Source organism: Tetrao urogallus (assembly GCF_951394365.1).
Source record: "Tetrao urogallus genome assembly, chromosome: 3".
In the NCBI taxonomy this organism is placed as follows: domain Eukaryota; kingdom Metazoa; phylum Chordata; class Aves; order Galliformes; family Phasianidae; genus Tetrao; species Tetrao urogallus.
This window is the reverse complement of record NC_136815.1, coordinates 18,454,000-18,476,567: the sequence shown is the minus strand read 5'-3', so window position 1 is coordinate 18,476,567 and position 22,568 is coordinate 18,454,000. Positions and strand designations below refer to the sequence as shown.

General features: G+C 35.8%; 1 protein-coding gene across 2 annotated transcripts in view; it reads left to right on the top strand.

The window, feature by feature from the left end:
• ZFPM2 (zinc finger protein, FOG family member 2) overlaps positions 1-22,568 on the top strand; it is a gene marked incomplete at both ends in the record, with an annotated part of 303,128 nt that overhangs the window by 73,701 nt on the left and 206,859 nt on the right. For both annotated transcript variants that reach the window (XM_079533412.1, XM_079533411.1), the window contains one exon: positions 220-321. In XM_079533412.1, coding sequence (XP_079389538.1) covers positions 220-321 — 102 coding nt within the window. The remainder of the gene's footprint in view (positions 1-219; positions 322-22,568) is intronic.

Below are 22,568 nucleotides of genomic sequence, written 5' to 3'. Positions count from 1 at the left end.
AGGAATGAACATGTTGGACTTGTTTGGATCGTTGGGAACTCACAGATGTTGAAATGTCTAATACAATTATTCTTTATTCATTTCCTTTCTATTTATATATATGTCTGTATTTTCACTTGCACCTGTAAGCGGTGGTTTGGTTATTACAGTAAACCTGACTGAAAGTTGTTCTTGAAATATTTCAAAAATACATTTCTTGGGTTACTTTTTTTTTTTCAGGCAATGAGGAAGGCATCCATGAGGCACCAGAATCTGATGGTGATGCAAAGTCAGAGAAACCAGGGCAGCTTGCAGTGGAGACAGAAGATTGGGATGGGCCAGGTAGGAAAAAAAAACAGCTGACAGGCAACAGTAATTTTTCGAACAGTGCTTTCTGTTATTTTATAAGTTGTTTTCTACTTAGTAGTGGTATATAACGTTCTGTTTCTTTCTTGATCCCTTGGTGTCCAGGATATTAACAGATAAGTACTAAAAGAAAGATCTGGAGTAAAAAAATGTTTTGTCTAAGCCATTTTGTGAATCATTTATCATGAAATATCTTACATAGTTATTGTTATAAACGAAAACGTTGTTTCTGCTGCTTAGAATTCTAAGATAAAAATTTGTCATTAAATTCGCAGTTTCATGGTTGTGTTAAGTTTTTCTGTTATATTTTCTGATGCTTGATGAAATGCCAGTGTCCTCCTCCAAGCTTTATGTCTACATTTAGCAGCATGTTGGGCTTAACAAAGGTATAAGAACTACTGACATTTTCAAGGACTTTGTTTACCAGTTTTAGCTAGATGTAAATCACTTAGCACACCTGGTCATTGATTTCATTTGAAAGAGAAACTCTGAGATTGCAGTCAATACTGCTAGAACTCCACATTAAAACATTGATTCATAGCAGTATTTTTTGTTATGTACTTTAAGAGAGGATAAGCACAATATTGCTTTTAAATTTGACGGTATCATAGGAAAACTTTCCAAATATCTGTTCTATGTAAATATGTAAAGTATGTCATGTAATAAAAGCATCTAAGACAAAGGGTTAAATTGTATTTCTGAATTAGGCAAATCTACAGTTAAATTCAATGCAAGGTGTTCATGGTAAGGACTCTAGAATGGGCCTTGAAAATCCATTACATTTAATACATTTTAAAAGTGCAGTTGGAAAATGTGCATTTGAAGCTATATATACTCTCAGAATGGCTGTATCTCTAATGGACATTTTCCCTAAAAAGGATGAAAGAAAAGAGTTCCAGAAGCATTTTATCAATAATTTATAATGCAATAATAATATTTCATTTAAAAAAATTCCTGTATTTCAGTCACATTTTCACCCTTGCTTGATTTTGCAAATTACTATATGCTCTTCATGAAGAGAAGAACAACAGTAATGGTAATTTTCTGAAACCAGAAGCTGGAAAATGTAATGCAAACAAAAAGGAAGACATAGTGTATATAATTAATATGATGTCATTTTAAATATATTTAATGATACTACACAAGTTGAAGCTATGTAAAGCACTGTGGTGTTATATGAAAACAAGATTTTCTAATAAAATACACTATCATATATTTAAAATAGCACAGAAGACATCTTTAGACGTAGCAGAACAACCTTTTCCAGCTTCACTGCAGATTTAAAGGCTGTCAGTGATTAACATATGATTTTTTAAAATTTCATTGCTAATAAATTCTGTCTTGAATAAATTTATGTTCTTTTTTTTTAGTTTATTTCAACACAGTTGAATATGTTTTTCTGTTGGCATTTACGGGTTTTTATGTGAGCTGTCTTATGCCAATGTTACAGACACATTTTTAAAGACACTTTTTTGATTTCATTGGAAAAAAATACTCAGTTAAACAGTAAGATGTGTGTTTTTCTGGTAATGTATATTTATTGTTAGCTTTGACACAGGATTTGCCTTCAGCAAAATGATGGCTAATGACATGAAATAAGCTTTGTTTTATTTAAATGTGGATTCTTTAAAGGGAATGATATGTATGAAGGTTGGAAAGGAATGTATGCACACCACATGCCATGCTCTCCATCATGCACACTTTCTGAAATGAATTTGGTTATTTATTGATATGGAAAAAGAAATGATCAACAGAAATTATTTTCAGCCATGCAGTACAAGAAAAATGATAGCTTCCTTCAGATCTTTGAGAAGAAAAAAAAAAACAAAGCATGAAATATTTTGCTTTAGAGACTTCTGCCAGCACTGCAGAAAAAGAACTGTTAAATACTCCAGTATTTACCATCTCATAGTAGAGGTGCTGTCTTTATCACTAGATGGTGGTGGTTATAGGTTCTACATTTGGTCTCTTTACTGAGAAGGAGCTCTCAGAACCCAAGAAAATACTGTATTCTACGTGATGCAAGTTGGTGTCAACTGATGATGTGAACTGTGAATACCCAAAGCCTGAGCTATTTTGTTGTTTTTCCTCTATTACTTGACATAGTTATTTCCAGAACCAATATTTTCTACAGACTAGAATTCTATGAGTTACTCATTAGCAAAACCTTCTGGTGGAGTCAAAATTAAGTTTCAGGACACTAATTAGAGTTTTATTTTGTATGAAAATTTTCATTGTCAAGTGGTTCACACGCATTCCCAATCATTTGTAACTAGAGTATTTTATGCAGAAAAAAATCCATAGTTAAACGTGCTGTAACTTCAAAGAATTTCTGCTGAAGCAGTCTCTCAAATTGCATCATTTTGTGACCTTCACTGACCAACATGGAAATTCTACAGTGATAATGCTTACTTTATGTAGTTATCTGAACTTCTTAAAACTATCCATAATTTTCATTGGTTTTGTCCGCATTTTTTTTTTTTTTATTCTTTTTAATGAGAAGATGCCTCTGAAATAATGGAAATTGAGGTTAATTGACTGCATATGGACACACAGTAATGGACCTGTTCTTTTCCTGCTATAGCCAGCTGCAAAAGTCCAAGAGATAGAGTCTGCAAAGAAGACTGAGTTTAATAAAAATTTGTACGAAAAGATTTATTTCTTTAAAATTGTAAGCAAAGGCCATTTAACAGCCTCAGAAACACTACTTGTTACTAGGTGCCTTCATGTGTATAGATGCGTATGTTTGCTTTGTATTACTGTTAGGTTATCAGTGCAAGTGACACTGGTGATCAAGGTTTTAAGAGGTAATGAACACGAGGTGGCTCTCCTATGTGTCTTCCATGGACTATCAATAACACAATAGGATCATACCTTGCTTTAGTGGATATTTACTGGATATGTAAAACAAAATACTGCCCAACTTGGGGAACTATGAATGAAATATCCTAGGAGTTTCATGGTTCCTTACCAGAACTCTTTTGGCAATATACATGTAGTATGTCATCAACTATTTCATTTGTATTCATTATGTGAGCTATTATTTTTACAGCTGCAAAGGAGTGTTTCTTCTTTGCAGAACAAGTTGATTATGTGAGTTGGATGATCTTAATTAAAAGTCAGTGTCAGCAGTTCTTCTGATATTTATCTGAAATTTTCCAAGAAAGTGAGATAATTGCAGTTGTCCAAGTAACCAAAAAGGAAAACAAACAAACAAAAAAGCAGAGAAAAAAAAAAAAAAAAAAAAAAAAAGTATTTTTTTCTAAAAACAAAACAAAACAAAACAAAACAAAAAAACCAACAAAAAAAACCCACCTCTCCTTGTCATTTTATGGCTATTTTTATGTACTGTTTACATTCATCTACACATAAAGTGGAAGTTTCCCATGTGTAAAATTGTGCCTCCAGTTAATCAGCAGAATTTCTGCTACTGATAATAGTAGAGCAGGATGAAGTCACAACTCATGTTAAACCTCAGGGGACTCATCATGACTCATATACATGTATCAAAGAACTGTGGAAAAAAGTATGGAGGATTGTTAAATATATCACATCATACTTTCTTTTTATTACCATCGCAGGATGGTATTTTTCTTAAAGTACGTCAGGAAGTGTAAGTAAATAGTAAATATAAAATTAATTGGTCTTTAAAATAAGGTTATGCTGTGTGTGACACTGCTATGAATTTTTCATGAAGGAATTTTTTATAAAGGATACAGTTTTTCATATGAATTCTGAAGTGGGATGTGAATCAGATTCTTGTGAACATTTTATGTGACAGGTTCTTGTTTTTATATTTTCCATAAAAGGTAGTTTGAAAAGCTTTCTGAAGAGATTTTCTGTAACCTTTCGTAAGAATTAGTGTAAATATTTATTGATTGTTGGGCTAAATCTGCATTATTTAGTAATACTCTTAAGCAGTTTGGGTTACAAAGCAAAAGTGGATAATATAGATCGGAATGTTTGGTAGGCCACTGCAAGATGGGAACAGACATTAATGATAGGTGTTTTTTTTTTCTTCTCCTTTTTCTTTTTTCTTTTTTCTTTTTTTTTTTCTCTTTCTTTTCTTTTTAAACCAGTCCTAAGAAGGACTTGGAGATTACTGTCCTGATTTCGTTTCTTTTTTGATTGGGGAATGTGGTAGATATAAGATCTTGGAAATGCTATTTGATGTAAATTAACAAAAATCCATGAAACATAGTTAACCACAGATATAGTCTGACAGTAAGAAGAATATTGTGAAGAAGCAGAGGAAATCATAGAACGACTGTGTGTTACTCTGACAGTGAATCGGTATTATCTCTGCTATCAGATAATGCAGTTATCATTAATTTTCACATTTGCATTTCAATCTTTGGAAGGAAATGACTCTTGCCGGATGAAGATAAGAGCTCTGTACCACTATAATGAACCATCATTTTATCCCGATGCTTTGTATCCATATGAAAATGAGGCTGGGTGGTGGTGTGGTATGTGAGGAGGGGGTGGGGGGGTCATAGAAACGTTATAACAAAGTGTCAAAATCACTACAGACTTTTGGAGCCCTTTATGAAGCAAGAGACAGTCTAAATAAATCTTCTATAGTGAAGTGGATATCGGAGGAAAAGCAGAGAGCCTGGCTCCTGTGCTGGGGTGTTGGGAGGGGCCTTCTAGGAGCAGGGGAGGATTTCTTTGCATCTTGGTCTGGTTTCCATCTCTAGATTGGAACTAAAGGGAGGCTATGGGGAGTCCGAATTGCAAAAATGGGGTGGGAGTGGTCATCAGTTTAACCCCTGGACTGCAGGTCTTATTTTGACTCTTGAATACTATTCAGGTTGGTGAAGTAAACGTTATGGTTAAACTTCATGGTTAGTTCTGACATGGGAACTTCTGGGAGGTTACTGCACCTGCATGTTAAGTACAGGAGGATTTCAACTATTTTTCACCCTTGTACATAGTATATGTCTGTAAGGACTGTGGTGTTCCCAGTTCTTCTCTATGCATAGTGCAGATTAGTGTTGACTAGCTAAAATTCCACTGGAAACCTCTGCAAGGCATTCTTCCATTTTAGTTCTGATGGGTTGACTAAAACCATAGTTCCTCAAATGCTCTTGTACTGTATTCACCTTGCTTAACCTTAATGCTGCACTTAGCATCTGTAATTTACAGACTTCATCCATACATCATCAACACTCACTGTCAGATGTCTGCTCTAGGCAAGAACTCCTGAGGTTTGTCCCTCCTTCCTTTTTTTTTTTTTGTAAAAAAAGCTGTGATTTTTAATTCATCAAATGATGGTAGGAACTGATATTTAAATGTATGGTATTTTAATGTCATTCTTAGTGTTAGCATTTCTAGGACTATCAGGATGTCCATCTTGCCATGACAGCTCCAGGCTGCTTTAGCTCGGAGACTGTGCTATGGTGGTGGGGGTGAGGAACTGCCCTTCTGGCTGCAGCTGCCGCTTCCTCCTGCAGACCCTCCTGAGGGCCCCTCCTCTCTGCTCTAACTCGGTGGGTACATTCCTGTCTCTTAAAGAGGAGATACAGGGCTAAGAGCTATAAGGAAAATACATGCTGTGTTAGTAAATACAGCAGTGACAGAAGCTGAATAGTATATACCAGTGAGGTGCTAAAACACATCCCTGGCATGACTGCTGTTGAGGCCAGCTGACACTTCCTAAATAATTCCAGATTTTCAAGTGTTAAAGCAGTGCATAAAGCCTTATCTGTAGGTAGTTAGCCTTATAGGCTAAGGGAATCTCCCAGCACACAGTTGCCCCTTTTTACAGTACTTAGTCTCAGTGCACAGAGTCTTCTTTTGGCACATGTAATTAGCTTTCCTTTACCAGAAAGAAGGTTTCCTTCCTTCTTTTACATCCTTTAGCAGATGTTGCTAGTGCAGAAATGGCTTTTCTGTGAAGTAGTTCATCTCGTTACCAAACTGCTCCCCATAAAAAAGACCTGAAAGATAAGAAAATGAGAGTGGCTGTATGTATGAACATGGAAGAAGCAATCTAATCTTTGCTACCATGTTTCCCACATGCAAACTTTTGTGGGAAATGAACTGTTGTATGACCTACTGAGCATGTTTAATAGACAAGATCAGTAGGGAAATTTTTTATTTTATGGCCACTCCTGATGAAATACCAGACATGTTAGACCCCAGGGTTTAAAGAAGAAGTTGAGGTTTAATACAGTCCCCCTAAAATCATGTGAGTAGGCATTTCAGATATTGAAGACTATGTTATTTACTAAATTGAAATTACTTGCTGTTATGATGAGTTCATCCATTCAAGGTGCAAATATAGTAGGATTCTGTAAGCTTGAAAATCAACCTTACCTCAGTTGACTTAGAGCATAAACTGTAAATAAGGAGAGAGTTCATTGCTGAATACTGGAGCACTGTTCTCCTGTTTTGTATTTGGGATACTATTTTCTTGTCATTGTTTCATGAAGGTGACATATACATGAATTTAAATTCCATTGTAAAATTAGGTGCAGTAAAAATGCACCTGCTTCAGAAGTTGCTAGTTAGTTTGACAATATTCATTTAGTATTTCTGGGTCTTCATTTATCCATCTGTGAAATGCTTACTTTACATACTACGTTAGGTATAAATTGGAAACTATCTTAATCTGCAGACTGGCAAGTTTTAGACTAAGTAGACTTGAAATTGATCCAACACCTTCCTAAATTTTTATGTACTTATGTGTGTCAAGAGAGGAACATCGTACTGAATCATGAACAGTGCTGAACTCTGAATGAAAGGTTACAGACATTAAAATTGTATTCTGTTTTGATTGGCATTTGTGTTTCAAGCACAAAAGACTTCCTGTTTTCTGAAAGAAGTTGATAGTTGGGAAGGGCATGTGCAAGGGACAAATGATCAGATTCACCAGGTGCTGCTTTTTTGGACATGATACACTGCATAGTGGATGTTACCTGTACAAATCCCTGTAGGTCACATAGTGAAGGACTCCTAGTCCGTGAAAGTCTGCAGAGAATAAGTGAACATCTGCATTACAGTGCGTTGTTTCTTGTAGTTTCATGCACCAAGGGATCAGCAGAGGCTGGCAGAAAGCTTTGCACTTTTCAACTGTCTTCACTGTAGTGTGGTCATAAAGGCAATGTAATTGTAATGTAATGTAAAAAATACAATGTAATGTAAAGGCAGTGGTAATGTAAACATCATGGTAATTGCAAAGGACTAGGAAACAGTGTCTATATTTGGAAGCAGGTAGGATGAGAATCAAAAGGAGCTGTTTTGCTCTTTGTTGTGTTTTTCTCATTAATTCAACTAAGATTACTACATGCAGAATATTGCATAGCAGCACTGCCTTGAACAGCTGAAGGGTGGGTCTGTTAATACATTGATCTATGTACAAAATGTAGTGTTATTTATTTATCATGCACAGTGATGTCCAGCAGTTGGATGCAAGCACCTGGTGAGAGATAGTAGTGCCTTCGTTTCTTAAATAGTCAGGTTTCTGTTATTTTCAGCATTGTATCCTGTGCTCAGCATATAATTAAAGAAAATACTTTGATTTTCCAAATACATTTTTGTCTTTGCTCACTTATTTCCTCTCTGTTAAGACATCATAACATAAAAGTTGGAAAATGTAGCTAAAACAACAAACACATTATTACCAGACACCATCAAATCTCCATTCGAAAGAACCAGTTTGAGCTGAAAGTAAATTTAATGTGACATGGCAAACTGGATATGAGCATTTACCCAATCAAATTACAAAGACAGTTCAGAATGGTTGTGAATCTGGAGAGGAATTGAACAAAGTTGTCATGAGATGGCAAGAGCATCCTAAGGGCAAAATCTCTGCCTAAATTCTGGCCCTAGATTTCTCAGTATTTGTGTTTAGCTCAATGATACTAGCTTTATTCACATTTGATTTTAGGTTTTTAGTTGTCAGATTTCATTTTTAGGGCATTCTACCATTGCATGCCCACAGGAAGGACAAGGTGGTGATGACTGTAGAAGTGCTATGATCAACTTCTACGCAGTCTTTCATCACTCACTCACCAACATGTCAAAAATAAGCATTTCTTACTAGAATCAGCCCTCATTTTTGTTCAGTTAACATAGTTTCTAGTGATTTCAGTATCTTCTGATGGAATCAGTGAGAAGCCTTGGAACCAAATAGGCAAAAGTGTGGCCCAGAGTTAAACAGTAATATACCTATGCTGATAGCTGGCTAGACAGAATTATTAAGCATTAAGGTGTATGTTGGGAAGGCCTTAATTGTGTAAGGGTTAGTATTTCCTAGTTTTTCCTGGAGTCAGTGGGTTGGTTTAGACTTTAAGGAGCTATTCTGAGGTCATCTGAGCTCTTGCCTTTTTTTTTAAAATTTATTTTAATAACCTTACACTTTTTGTTCCTCTCTGTATGCTTTGTCTTTCTTGAGACCTTCAGTCATTGTAGTCAAGCTGAGATACTTCACAACATGTTGCTGGGGATCACAGATAGATAGAAAAACTTTCCAGTATTTATGTAATTTTGTCCTGAGAAAGTATTGCAGGATTATGCAATGGCATATTGTTTTGTATGAAGAAAAAATAGCTGATAAATTTTAACGATTGAGGATGAAGTTGTAAAAATGATTTGTTACTTAAGGACAGTACTCAAGTTAGGATAATTCAGGTCTTTGCTTCTCTGATTTTATCTCAATATAGTTGCATTAATATCAGCATAAAACCACAATGATGGATTATTACGGATAATTTAGGAAGATAAGATAATGTGTTCTATGGACATAATGTTCCAGAGTGGTGCATATATGCATTTTTGGATGGGTGGTTGAGTCTGAATTTCAAATTACTTCATTGGGTGAGAAAAAGAATTCATTAAGTTATCTGAAGCTTGATACTTGTATCTCAGTGCCAAAGCTGCTAATCGCTTCAGAAATCTTTGGCTTCCATCTATAAACAAGTATTAGTTCTTATGGAAAGGAAGGAAAAAAAAAAAGCAAAACTATTTGGACAGCAGTTTTTATTAACATTCGAGAGAGTTTTCTGAGATGTGATATAGTCATGTATATGATGTTTATGTAATGTGATACTGTAAATGCTTCATATTTATTCAGATTAAATAGGTATAATTTTAAACTTATTATTTCTATTAATGTGATTTGTATTTCATGGATTTTTATGGACTTATTCTCAGAAAATAATTTTTTCATAAATTACAGCATCCCTTGGCATTTGATCTTGACCAGTTTTCAAAGTAAGTCTTGGATCTCAACTTGTCTCAGAAATTTTCTTTATGAGATACTTTCTAAATTTATACCCATTTCTAGCAGAAGGAAGAAAAAATCCGCCTATAAGAAAACAACAAAATTTGGTGTGGTGCATCTGATATGAGCTAGCATCTAGTTTAATTACTATATACATAACATTTTAACAATCAAATTTTGAATTTCTTCCAAGGAAATTATTTTCCTTTCAACTTGTCCTGCTAATGCTTGTTTTAATAGTTAAAACTTTCTCAGCTTTCTTTTTCTGTATAATCATGTCACAATGTCTGAATCATCTGGAATCAAAGAACTGTGCAACAGGGATGTGAGCAGAAGGACAATGTAGAATTTCAAGTGCCACATGCCAGAGAACATTTTTAGGGGATGCTGAATCATAGAATCATAGAATAGCTCAGGTTGGAAAAGACCATAAAGATCACCAAATCCAACTGCAACCTAACCATACTACCCTAACTCTAACAACCCTCTGCTAAATCATGTCCCTGAGCACCACATCCAAAAGGTTCTTAAACACATCCAGGGATGGTGACTCAACCACCTCCCTGGGGAGCCTATTCCAGAGCTTAACAACCCTTTCTGTATAGTTTTTCCTGAGATCCAACCTATACCTCCTCTGATGCAATTTGAGGCCATTTCCTCTTGTCCTGTCACCTGTCACCAGTGAGAAGAGAACAACTCCAGTCTCGCTGAAGAAGTGCTGTCAGATATTACTGTTGTACTTTCAAGCACAGGATGTGGTGGACCAATGGAAATGTGCATTGAACTCTGTCCTAGATGACATAGAAAGTATGTATCAGGCTCCTCTCATAATTTCTTGCAGGAAGAAATCCAATTACAGAAAACCTGCTCTCCTATTCTGCCTCTCACTGTTGTATTTTACAGTGCCACGTGCATCTTGACAAGCATGATGCAGTAGATTAGAAGTCCTACTGATTCATTGGTTTCATAGTGTTAGTGTTCTATATACAGTCAAGATGCTAAATAACACTTTATAAGTATTTAGAAACTGTGGTTCTAGCTATTGAAAAGCCTTTAGCCATCTGCTTGCTTTTTAATTTTTCTCATAAAAGGAAACAAAAATCACTTTAATATGTAGTCACATTATTTTCACCATTTCTCAGCTTCTAGGGTGATTACTCTGGAAAAATGCTGCGTGTTTCCCCAAAGCCTGGACATATCGTGACGCTTATCTAAAGAAAAAAGATGATATATTTTTAAAAGAAAAATGCTGACCTAGTTAGTAAGGCTGAAACCATTCATTAATTAGAAGTCATAATTGCAATTACATGGTAAAATTAATTTATCACGAAAATAATCCTATCAGTTTTCCTTTTTGGAAAAATGGAACCAAATGATTTTAGCAGCCTGCATTGCTTAAGGCAGATATTACAGTGATATTGGTTGAGAGTGAATAAAGTAATCAAATTTCATTTTGAAGATCTGAAATTCAGGGGCTGCATCAATGATAGTTCATATATTATATGAGTTTCAGTTGAGTTGTAATTCTGTAATTACGTGTAATATATAAAGCATATATGCACAGATAAATGCATAAAAGGAAAATAGTGTGCTGAAATTTAAAGAGTGAAGTGAAGATAACACGGCACATAATATATAGAAAAATTCATGTAATATGGCAAGTATGCTACAGCGTAGGAAAGTCAGAATGCCTTTTGTACCCTCAGGCTATTTAGACTTCCTTGATATTCAAATCTTAATGTACATTAAATGGAATTTAAGGAGGTCCACCTCACTGGACCTCAGGCAGACTTAGCAAGAAGCGCTCCTTAGGGATGCCACTTTATGTATATATTTGCAAAGATGTTATAGCCATGAAATATAGTCCTTTGATGACATCATAACTGTGAAATATGACTTTATTTTGCTCACTGGCAGTCAGAGCTTTGCTTTATCTGTATTAAGCAGTCTGTATGCATAAATAAAAAATACCACATACTGAAGCTGACTGTTGTAACCCAACATGGCCACCTTGAGTTGGAGTGCTCATTCCTCCATGTGATGCCCTATGAGTGTCTGGGAACTATTTGTAAACTACTGTCAAATATGGCAGTTTAACATTATCTTCTCCCCAGAAATGTGGTAATAACATAAGCACTGTGGGTATTGATGGGCAGCTGCCTGCCCAAATACACCAATTACTTATGCTAGTTTAAATTTTAACAGAGGGTAGACATGTTTTATCTTAAGATAGTCAGAATTTGTCTTGAAGGACCTAAAAATATATCATCGACATTTCTGGTCCTGTTGAAGTAAATAGAAAAGCACACACTGATGGCAGTGAATTTAATACCTACTATCTTAACAACTAGCAATCTATTAATAATTGATTAATTTATAAATGCACATATTGTTTATTTAAGGCTCACAAATACTCTGTAGGAGAAAGGCTCATAGCCACAGTAAGCAGACTGTTCGTCAGCCAGGACTTTGTTATGAACAGGAGGTAGGAACGAGTATACTCTTAAGCATCTGAAAAACTCTCAAGTCTCCAAGAAAGAGTTCATAGAACAGTGCAAGAAGTACATGCTTGAATCCATTTTTCCAGATTAACCAGGCATTTTTAGATAGGATTGATAAGTGCCTTTTTTTTTTTTTTTTCTTTTTTTCCCTCCAGGTGATAATGTATCTACATTTAGAAGAATGCCTTTTTAGGCTGCCATTCTGCGCAGCATTTATAAACTTGTAATTTGATGCATATGAGCATGATGTTGAACAAGGAAAAAACTACTCACATGCATTAAGTTAAGCACACGTGTAAGTGTTTATAGGATTGGGGCCTTAGGTCATAAGCTTTTCCCAGCAGAAGCTGCCTTTATCGTTGTGCTTTCTACATACTAAGTGAACTGCTAGCATGCACAAATTAATAGGGATGCAAATCTAAGCAATGCTAAAGGCCCCTTTCCACTCCTTTGACAAAGTAAATGGGCCTTAAAGTATGTCACTTCAGTAAGACTCTGAATACGATAATTAAGGAATTCAAATTGTATCTCGAGTTTCTGTGAATTACAGAACATAGTTTCATGGATTTATTTGATTTTTCTGACTTTCTATTTTGAATCTTCCTAATGCTTACTAAATTATTTGCATTTATATGCAAGATGGTTGATTCGTACATTAAAAACACCTTTTTTTTTAATTGAGAGGTAGGAGATTAAGTTTCAACATTTCTGTTCGGTTCACTTTCACAATGGCTGTGCATTGTTGATGCTGGGATAGTAAGGTCTGAGGTAACACATCAATTTTATAAATGAGAAGATGTTCAGATTTTGCAGTCTTCTTTCCTTTGCTTCTTAAAGGGTGTACTCGTATTTCATCGCTCTGATTACAGCTGTGAAATACAGACTCATGGTGGCATAATACACATTGGACTTGATTTATTTTTTTTTTTTAGTGCTAGGATTTCTGCAGTAGCAGTTTATATATTTTTGCTGCAACTTTCTGTATAAATATACTGATATAATGAATCGGGACTGTTTGAAGGGTGAAGGTGCTAAAATATTACCCAAGTGATATAGTGACCTATGATGTTCAGAAGGTTCCTAGGGGCAAATCTTTCCTTAAAGGAAACTCTAATGTTTCTTACATTCTATTTTGCAGGTTTTTTTTTGGTTGATTCTGTTTGTTTTTGTTGTTGTTTGGTTTTGTTTTGTTTTCATAAAAATGCGAAAAACTCTGAGGTAGAAAGTGTGCGAAACAGCATTACTTCTTGGCTTCTTCTTCTGAAGATCAGTCACATCTACTGCCTATTGCTTTAATTATTGTCTGAATCCAAGCAGTATTTCAGAACTATTGCTGTTGAATGATGATTTGCTCTAGCGTCAGCTGATAACCTTATCTTACCAGTTAAGGGGAATCAAAAGAAATTTACCCTTTTAAAGCTCATATTTTCTCTACATGAATTTCTCTAATTGTTTCTCATCTTGTGTATGTTTCATTGACTTTATTTCTTTGGCTATTTTTTACTTACTTTTCATTTATTGCCTTCCTTATGCAATGTTTGTAATAAAAAAGCAAGTCCATATATGCTGCTTTTAATTAACTTAACCCTATATGTCAGCATTGTGAGATAATGGGCATTAGGTTATTTATCCGAATAAATTTACTTCATAGGAAAAGTGTACTGCCTAACCTATGATACAGTTGTCTTTTGTAATAATGGTCTGATATTACTTACCCGTATTTGCCATCCCCACCCTCCTGCCAGCACTTACGTTTTGCTTCACATACAGTCACAGCACAGTGGTTATCGAGGTGGCAGTGCAGTGGTCCTGCATGGAACAAATGCTTTTACGCTGTGTTAACAAATGATTCGCAGAAAATTCATGCAGCCAACTGTCGGTTTCTCCAGTGTGCAACTTGTGCACGTGTGCTCTTAAAGTTTTGTTTCCTTAAGTAAGAAACAAAAAGGAAAGTTTTTTTTAGTTTTTCTATTCCCTTTTGATCAGTCGCAATTTCTGATATTCTCCTTTTATTTCCAGGTCTGATTTTGTTCACACTCTTCATTTTTGCTTTGCTCTGCATCCATTACCCTTCTGTCATTTATTTCCTTTGATTCTGTTAAAGTCATTTTTTCCATGTGACATAGTGTCTTTTGTATAATTATATAATATTTCAGTTTTGTCTTATGCCAAATTTGTTTACCTAGCTTTCTAAGTTTGGTTGCAGTGTTTCATGTAGTATTTGTCAAGGAGAGTGTAGTGAGAAATGAGCATGCTATTATTATTCCTGGCTCTGCTGTGTTTTCAAAGAGCATCTGTTGGTGTTCATTCGACTTTTTTTCCTTGGCTATGTATATAACACACGCATATGTATCATCAATTCAGTGAAAACACCACAGAGAAAATGAATTTTATGAAATTGGGAGGAAGTTTGCAGCAAACAGTGGATTATATTGGTGTTACATAGCTATCTCATCAAAAGGTAGCAAATGCACAAGACCTTTTGAGCTTTTCAATTTGAAAGAAAATGATTTCATTAGAAAAAAAAGAACCATCACTCTGGATGTTGGAGAATGCCAGAGCCTGATGAAACCAGCTGAAGAGACAAACTGAGTGTACGGATGCAGATTAGCCTTCAGAAGATGAGGGTGTAAAAGGGATTTAATGGTAGGATGGATTATAGAAATCCTTGTAACAATGTTAAATAATTATAGTTCCAGCCGAGATCAAAGCAGTGCTGATTGAACCCCCTCAAGCTGTTAACATGGAGTATCTGGAAGAAAAAAAAAAAAAAAAAAAGAAAAAAAAAAACCTCTGAGATTGGTCAGCCTGTGCTGACAGTGTCCTCTGATCTATGGAAGTTCTGGTGGTATTGAAGGTACAAGTTGTGGGGGAGGGAAAAATGGAGGGAAGAATTTATCAGGCAGAGTAGCATATTTGGGACGATTTTTTGTTTGTTTTTTAAGGGAGAAGAAATGGGTATTGTAATCAGTATTACTAGAGTTCACACGCTGATTGAAATTACAGTAAACTTATATACTATTGGCATCTTTCCATATTGGAAAAGGGATTAAGTTTCCTTAGCAGAACTCTGGTCTGTAACAGAAAATGATTAGGCTCTCTTTTTTTTTCTTTTTTTTTTCCTCTTCCCTCCCACCTTTTAAACTGTGATTCCTATATACATACCTGCCCAGCAACAACTATTAGCAGCGATAACTGGAAGAACGCCTTTGTAGTAGCGATATTTAGCTGCAGGCAGAGAGTACAGTTGCTATGCCCATTCAACAGCATTAAACATTTATTCTCATTGCCTTGCCTTCCTGGCATTCATGCCTGGAGGATTATGCTTATGCCTCTATTAATAAAAAAAGAGAAGTCAAAGTTAAATCCGTACAGTTTGGTGGCAGAGTGACTTGTGGCATAGCCAAAGCTTTTCCTTCTGTACAGCTGTCCGTAAACTGCAGAACATCATTTGTTTCAAATAAAGTAATAAAAAAAAAACCAACTCGTGCCACCTTGATGTGCATTTCCAGGGTATGCTCAGGGGCAGATCATGTCAGAGGTGTGTAATCAAAACCAAGGGTGGAAAGGACACCTTGTGGACCAGATCTGTCTGAAGTGATGATTTAACCTTGCACGCTGTTACTTTGTCCTGAGACTGCAGGAGAGAGAGAATGTCAGCACTGAATGGACACAAAGGATGGAGCTGTCAGACAGTTCCTTTTGGCGACAGCCACGCAGGGGGAAAGGTGCTTCGAGGAGGTACTGTCCACAGGACAGAAGGAGCGAGCCTTTGCATGCTGTTTGGCAGTGAGTAGCATGCAGCTGTCTTTAGACCTGCAGCTTTGGAAAGGGCAAGAGATGCTTATTAGGAAAAAGGGCTACAAAGTGTTAGGTTGCTGGACATGCCAAGAAATACATAGCTTCTTTCTATCTCTTTAGTTCTGTAAATGTATGCGTGTGACTGCATATTTAAACTGAAAGTGGCTACTTTGTCTCCTTTGTACATTCAGTGGACTAAATACAGTCAGAGTGTTCCAAAGGGCTGTTTTATGTCTGTGAGAATAATGATACGTGGCCAAACCCCAAACAATTATCTGATAACTGCGTGAGAAGCTGTAAGAATATTCTCCATATTTTGTAAGTGAAAGTTTGCATGAAGTGCTACTACTATTTTTTAATATCAAAAATAATTTAGGTTTTAGGTTATGAAGTGTTGTATATGACCTCTTTTAGGACTTTTGCTAACCTGTTAACTTAGTTAAACTGCTTTTTACTTGCTTAAAATCTGAGTAGTCAGCCTCCATGTGATGTGGATTTAAGAGCAAGAGGGCATTAAATAAGTCTACATCAGGGATGAAAACATGTAAATGGCACCATCTCCAGGGTATTTTGTGGCCATTTGCTGTAAAAATGTGACAGTTTTTGCAGGCATCTCAAAGTGTCTGTAGATCATCAAGTTACAGGTATGGACTCTGTGGCTCTATTTTTGGCCAAACACTATGGAAAATGTGTAAGACAGTCCTCTCATTATCCTTTGTGGCATTGTCTCACCTTGTGAGTTTAGATGCAGAAGATACTGTAGCTAACTTGAGCTTTCCTGTTGAATGAGTGATCTATGAAGAGATAAAAGTGATCTTGTAATTGCCAAAGCATCTTGGTTGAGCTCTGTTTAGATTTCTTACTCTATTTAACAAACAGCGCTTTGTAAAGATAAACACGTCTGCAGGAGCAGAGTGTATTTTTTAATGAAACAGAAGTTTACATTGCTGGGTAGAAACAAGTGATGCCATTAAGTCGGCTTTATGGCAATTGTATGCTAGTTTTAGGAGACCTGGCATCGATTAAGCAAGGATTTTCAAAGACAGGTAAGTGTGAGTTTATTTGGGACTATGGAGAGTTTTTAAATGCTGTCCAAGGATCTCACAAATCCATTTGGTAAAACAAGAATCTGAAGGAAGGATTTCAAGCTGCATAACATATAAATATAAGATTTAATATGAATATATTAAATATAACTATAAATATTTTATGGTACAGTTTTGGTTCTAATGAAAGCCAGCAGAAAAACAATGCTTTGGAGAAGAAGTAATTGTGTCACTTCTTGCTGTCACTTCAGTGATTGTGTCAGTGTGTGATAATGACAGTTAAACTCTCAGCAGGAGTTTTTATACTGGAAATAGGGAAGAATAGCTGGTGGGTTGTTTTATGTTTGTGTGTTTTGTTCTGGTGTTGTTGCTTCGGTGCTTCTTTGTTGCTATTGTTGTTTAGTAAGATTAATAAGGGTTAGAAAGAAGAAAGCTTCCAAGACAATAATTTTAAGGCCAGTAATTTAAGGCAGGAGTGGAGGAGAACAGAAACTATCAGGAAGGCTTCTTAACTTGAGAAGCTTCACAGTCAGAAGGAATGTGGCCATCAGAGAATGTGCAGAATCCTTTCTTTCGCTGCTGTAAAAAATGGATAAATAAAAGTAGGAATTGATGACAAGTCTTAAGTAATTCCATCATCAATCTGCGCTGCTTGACATAGTCATTCTGTTTGATTTCTCTGTCTTTTCCTTTCCCACTACAGGTTACCAACAAAGAATTAAAAAACAGACTTTTCCTCTCCCTTACCCATCCTTTCCTGTTGCTTTCAAATGTTTCCTGAAATTGCAGAGGAAGAGTTAATAATGGAACTAGCTCTTGTGATGTTACCAACCTATTCTCACTTCTTTTTCACACTTTAAACCCCTTCACAGAGGATTTTAGAATGGGAAAATGCTAAATCAGCTCTTTCCCTGTCCTCAGCTTCCGAGCTTTTTTTGTTATTGTGCTATGGAAAAAAGGATCAGACTCCAAACCGTTAAGCAGTAGCTGCATTTGGAAATAATCTAAAGCAAAAAAATATCTTTTTGCAATAAGGGACATCATTCTTCCTCTTTGTGTTCTGAAATGACAAATTATTGCTCCTTGACAGTGAATTTAAAATCAGATAACTAAGACTCACTAGATGATCTTTATCTCCAGAGCCTATGTAAATATGTTGTGCTCTGTGTTGTGCATATTGTTTGTAATAGGATGGTACAAGCTCAGAGGTATATTCAACTATGTAAATATGTGAATAACTCAAAGATTGGGCATTTTATATGTTACAAGAGGGGGAAAATACCTAATTTGACTTGGGAATATAGATATTTTCCTTTGACGTTACTATTTTAAACCTCAGTTCCTTTTAGCATACCTTGTTTTTGTTTAGATTATATTTACAGTATGAATGGTTCTAGATGTAAGTTAGAATAATTATAAAGAAGGCAACCTTGTAGGCAATTTATACTTCCTGTTATGAATACAAAAAATCCAGTTGTTTCCCACAGGCTGTGAAGACGCTGGAAAAAGAACTGTTGTTGCTGTTCACCTTACCGTTTTTTTCCTCTTTAGATATCTTCTGTTTAAATGTATGTATGGAGAGGAAAATAAACATTTTAGGCCTTGGTTAAATAGGCATATTGGAGGTAGTTATGGCTGGTGTGCCTCATCCACTGAACTTAGAGATAAATGCGTGTAGTATTTATAGATTAGATTATTATCATTATTTTTTTTAATGAGAGGTTATCATATTAAAAACAGTAGGAAATGCAGGTTATAGTAACCTGTAAGTAGGTTACTTATAAACTCAAACTTTCTGGATGTTTTAATTTGTTTCTCAAATTTTGCTAGAAAAATATTTGATCTGTTTTCCAAAGCATTAGTTTCCTTTTAAATTCACATTATGCAACTTTGGATGACATATGAAATATTTATTTAAATCCTTCACATTCTGCAGTGTCCCTTGCCATATGGTAGCTTATTGATGTTCTACAAAGTAGGAAACATCCCTCTTATTCTGATTTTAAGATATTCTGGTATCTTATAGATTCTAATCAAAATTGCAGAAAATGTGTCAGAATGTAATCCAAAATGCATTTTTTTAGTCTCAAAAATAGGATTTAAAGCTATATTCAAGATGAGGGCTTGGCCACTGGCCTTCCTTCCAAGATTTTTTCTTTATTTGAATTACTATTTGAATTTCTATTTATGAGATGGGCACCAATTTAAACCTTTTTAAAACCAATGTAAACCTGTGCTCAAATACTAGAATTAACTTTCACAAACTCCTCATAGTAGTTTACTAAATGCTAATTGTAGTGATTTCGTATACTCCATTGTTAAAATTGGTCACACTTACATGGTGGATATTTGTACTTTGAAAGGACAGAGCATGCATCAATCTTTGTTTTCCATATGGAGCAGAAGAGGCCAGATTGAAAGATTACCTCATGTAATTTTTCATACCTGTTTCCATTAATCTATTAACAACGCTGTAAATATCTGTCTTATGTGCGCATCTTAAAATATATTCACAACCCATCACTGGGTCATAACTGGGACAGATCACTTCTGTCATATTGTCTTATACCATTGTTTTGGTCACCTGCTCAGTAAACAAACTAGGACAGATGCTCAGGTAGGGAAAAAATCCAACAACACAACAGACTTAGTCCTCAATCCCAGTGTTCACTAGCTTTAATGTTGTACATTGAGAACAGGGAAATCCCACAGTACTTAGCATAGATAGAGGTCATTTCATTTTCATAATGCTGTACTTCATTATTAATAAATCTATATAGACTCAACAGAGTCTATATAGATTCATATAGAAACAAATTGCCAGATCATCTTTTTTATTGTGTACCAAATTCCCATAATTCATAAGCAAGTAGGATATAGGCAGTGTCTGTGGATTATTTTATATAAATTGGAATTTAATTTCAGAGTCAAGCCTGCTTATATTTCAAATGCTTCTCTTCAGTGAAGTTCTGCACTGATGTGAATGCTCAACCCTCCTTGCCCCAGTCTTCACCTTGAGTGGAGAGCAGCTTTTAAGTTAAAGTACTTGGTCTTCTGAAAGCTAGCTTCGCTTGAGCAATTTGTCGTCAGGTACTTGCATATACACTGAGCTTGGGAGGAACTTGGAGGGGCTCATTTTGCATCTCTAAATGCCATCCCTAATGAGTCTTGTGGTGCTGTTGGCTCAACTGGGAGTGTAGGTTATGACGTTGGTTGCCAGTCACGTATAAATAATATGTGTTTCATGTAGTCTGAATTAGTAAAGATATCTCAAGGTGGTAGATACAACAAATCTTATAGCTTTCCCTTTTCTCTCAGCAGACTCTGAACTGTAGCCCTCTCTGTAAGTAAAGGGGGAAGATTAATGAGAAGATTGTTGTGGTGTAGGTTCCTAAGGAGGCAGTTACCATCCTGTTTATCAGTACCACTCAAAATAACATCTTCTTAGCACTGAAACAGAGATTTGGAGAAGAACACTGTATAAAACAGCAAACATTCCAAAGGTATCAGAGCAAAATCTGAGCAACTTTCCCGCCTTCTGAAGCTGGTGAACCAGTAGCTTGTCATCGTGGATGTTGGTCTTCAACTTTCTTACTCTTGATTCTACTTTGCTGTTGCTCTCTGTTCTGAAAGAGGCTGTAGAGAACAACATCTAAATTGGATAGCGCTCTTCGGATATAGCAGGATGGATTTGGCCCTATCTGGCGCATACAGTATTCAGAACTGTGTGCAATAGTTGCAGCATGCAGCCTGTGCAGCAATATACTTACTCTCTGTCTCTTCCTTATACACAGTTTCTAAATCATCAACAGTCCACCTCTACAGCCTTAACTACCTGGATTTAAAATTTGCCTTGCTCAGTGGATTACTTTGGCTCAGGAGAAAATAACCAGGGGGATAGCAGAGCTGTGAGTACACACATTTCTTTCCATGATTCAGAGGTCTGCAGCAACTCAGTCAAAAATAAGAGACCTTCTATAAGCAAATAAAATGTGAATTGAATGCAAGTTTTCTGATTTATCTAAAAACATTCGCAAAGTGTACTTCATTTCTTTTACTACTGCAATAAAATAATTTTACAGTTAGTAACATATAACTTACAGGAGTGACAAATTTGGTACTTAAAAAATATTTAGGTTAAAAAAACCTGTCACTTCTAGTAAGTCATTTTTAGAGTGTAATCACTTTAATTCTCCTCTCTAATTTTATCACCAAGAGACCAGCTCTGAGCCCCCTAACCTTCCGTAAAGAATCTCAGCACTGCTGATTGTTGTGGCTCCCAGACAGAATGACAGAATGGAGATTGAGATTGGCTTGACTGATCTGGGAACATTGGAGACATTTCTTAGTATCTAGCAGCGTAAGGAGTAGATAAACATCATCAATGTCAGGTCACTCGAAGTCTAAGTTTAACATAAAACACTAAATTATTGGGAAATACAGCATGAAACTTACGATACATTCTTCTTGGGCTGGAAACACTGTATGTAGTGACAGTAATACTACACTGGCTCAGTTGTTGATTTAAAGAGCTGTTTACTGCCCTTCAGAAGACAGGCTGTTGGAGCTATACTGAGAATATCTATTCTCTTAGATTAGTCTTACGTAGTTACAGTACGGAAATGTGATTTACATTGCAGTGTTACTGATGAGAGTCACAGAGGCAGTAGGGGAGCATGCAGTTTCACTTGCAGGCTAATCCAGAGCTACTGGATACCAAACTAACGAAGGACTGCTGCCCCCCTCATGCAGTAAGAAGCTGTGAAGCTTTTTGGTCCACCTTTCCAGTGCTTGTTTTTGTTTCATACATCTCTTGGGTTTACCATCTGATGTTTCACTGGAAACTTGAACCACACTGGATGAATAGAGAAGTTCCAACTTTCTTTTAGGAAGCAGTTTTGGAGGTGAGAGATGAGGGTTGGAATCTCCTCAGGGTAAATGGGAGTCAGATGCTCCTAGATTAGGGTTTATTTGAATGATGGTCACCATCATAAATTCAGTCATGAGAAGATGTCATGGAGCTCTGCTCCGTGCCTTACTCTGTTCTGTTTAGGTGTGTTTGGCTCTGAGGCTAAGGAATGTCTTTTTCTTTTTGAATTTTGATATATTTAGAGGTGTATTAACCTATTACCCCCGAATGCAATTGCATTTGTGTTTAGACACGTATAGAATCAGAATAAAGGGAGTTCTAGATACATGCAGTGATAAGCAGCGACTGGAGTGAGATTTTCTACATTCTTTTCTTCAGTAATCTTGCTACCTATATTCCACTGAACTTCAATTAAGAACTAAATTATTAAGACTTGACCCCGTCTTTAGTTCTGATTTGTATTGAAAATGTGTTTTACATATCGGAAAGAAAAAGCATGAGTAACTGACATGAGTTATGAATAAGAGGAAAGCTATGTTTTTTATTTAGATTACTATGCAAGACATTTTTCTTTCACTGATAATGTTTTTTAAATGTAATCAGACTTTTTAATTCAGGAGGGCATTGATTTATGGAGACATTAAGTATTAATGTATCAGTTATTAATTGATAGTTTGTCATTAATAGCTATGAATAATGCCACTATTTAGAATCATAAGATAGTTGGATTGGAAGGCACATTCAGAGGTCATCTAGTCTTACACCTTGCTCAGAGG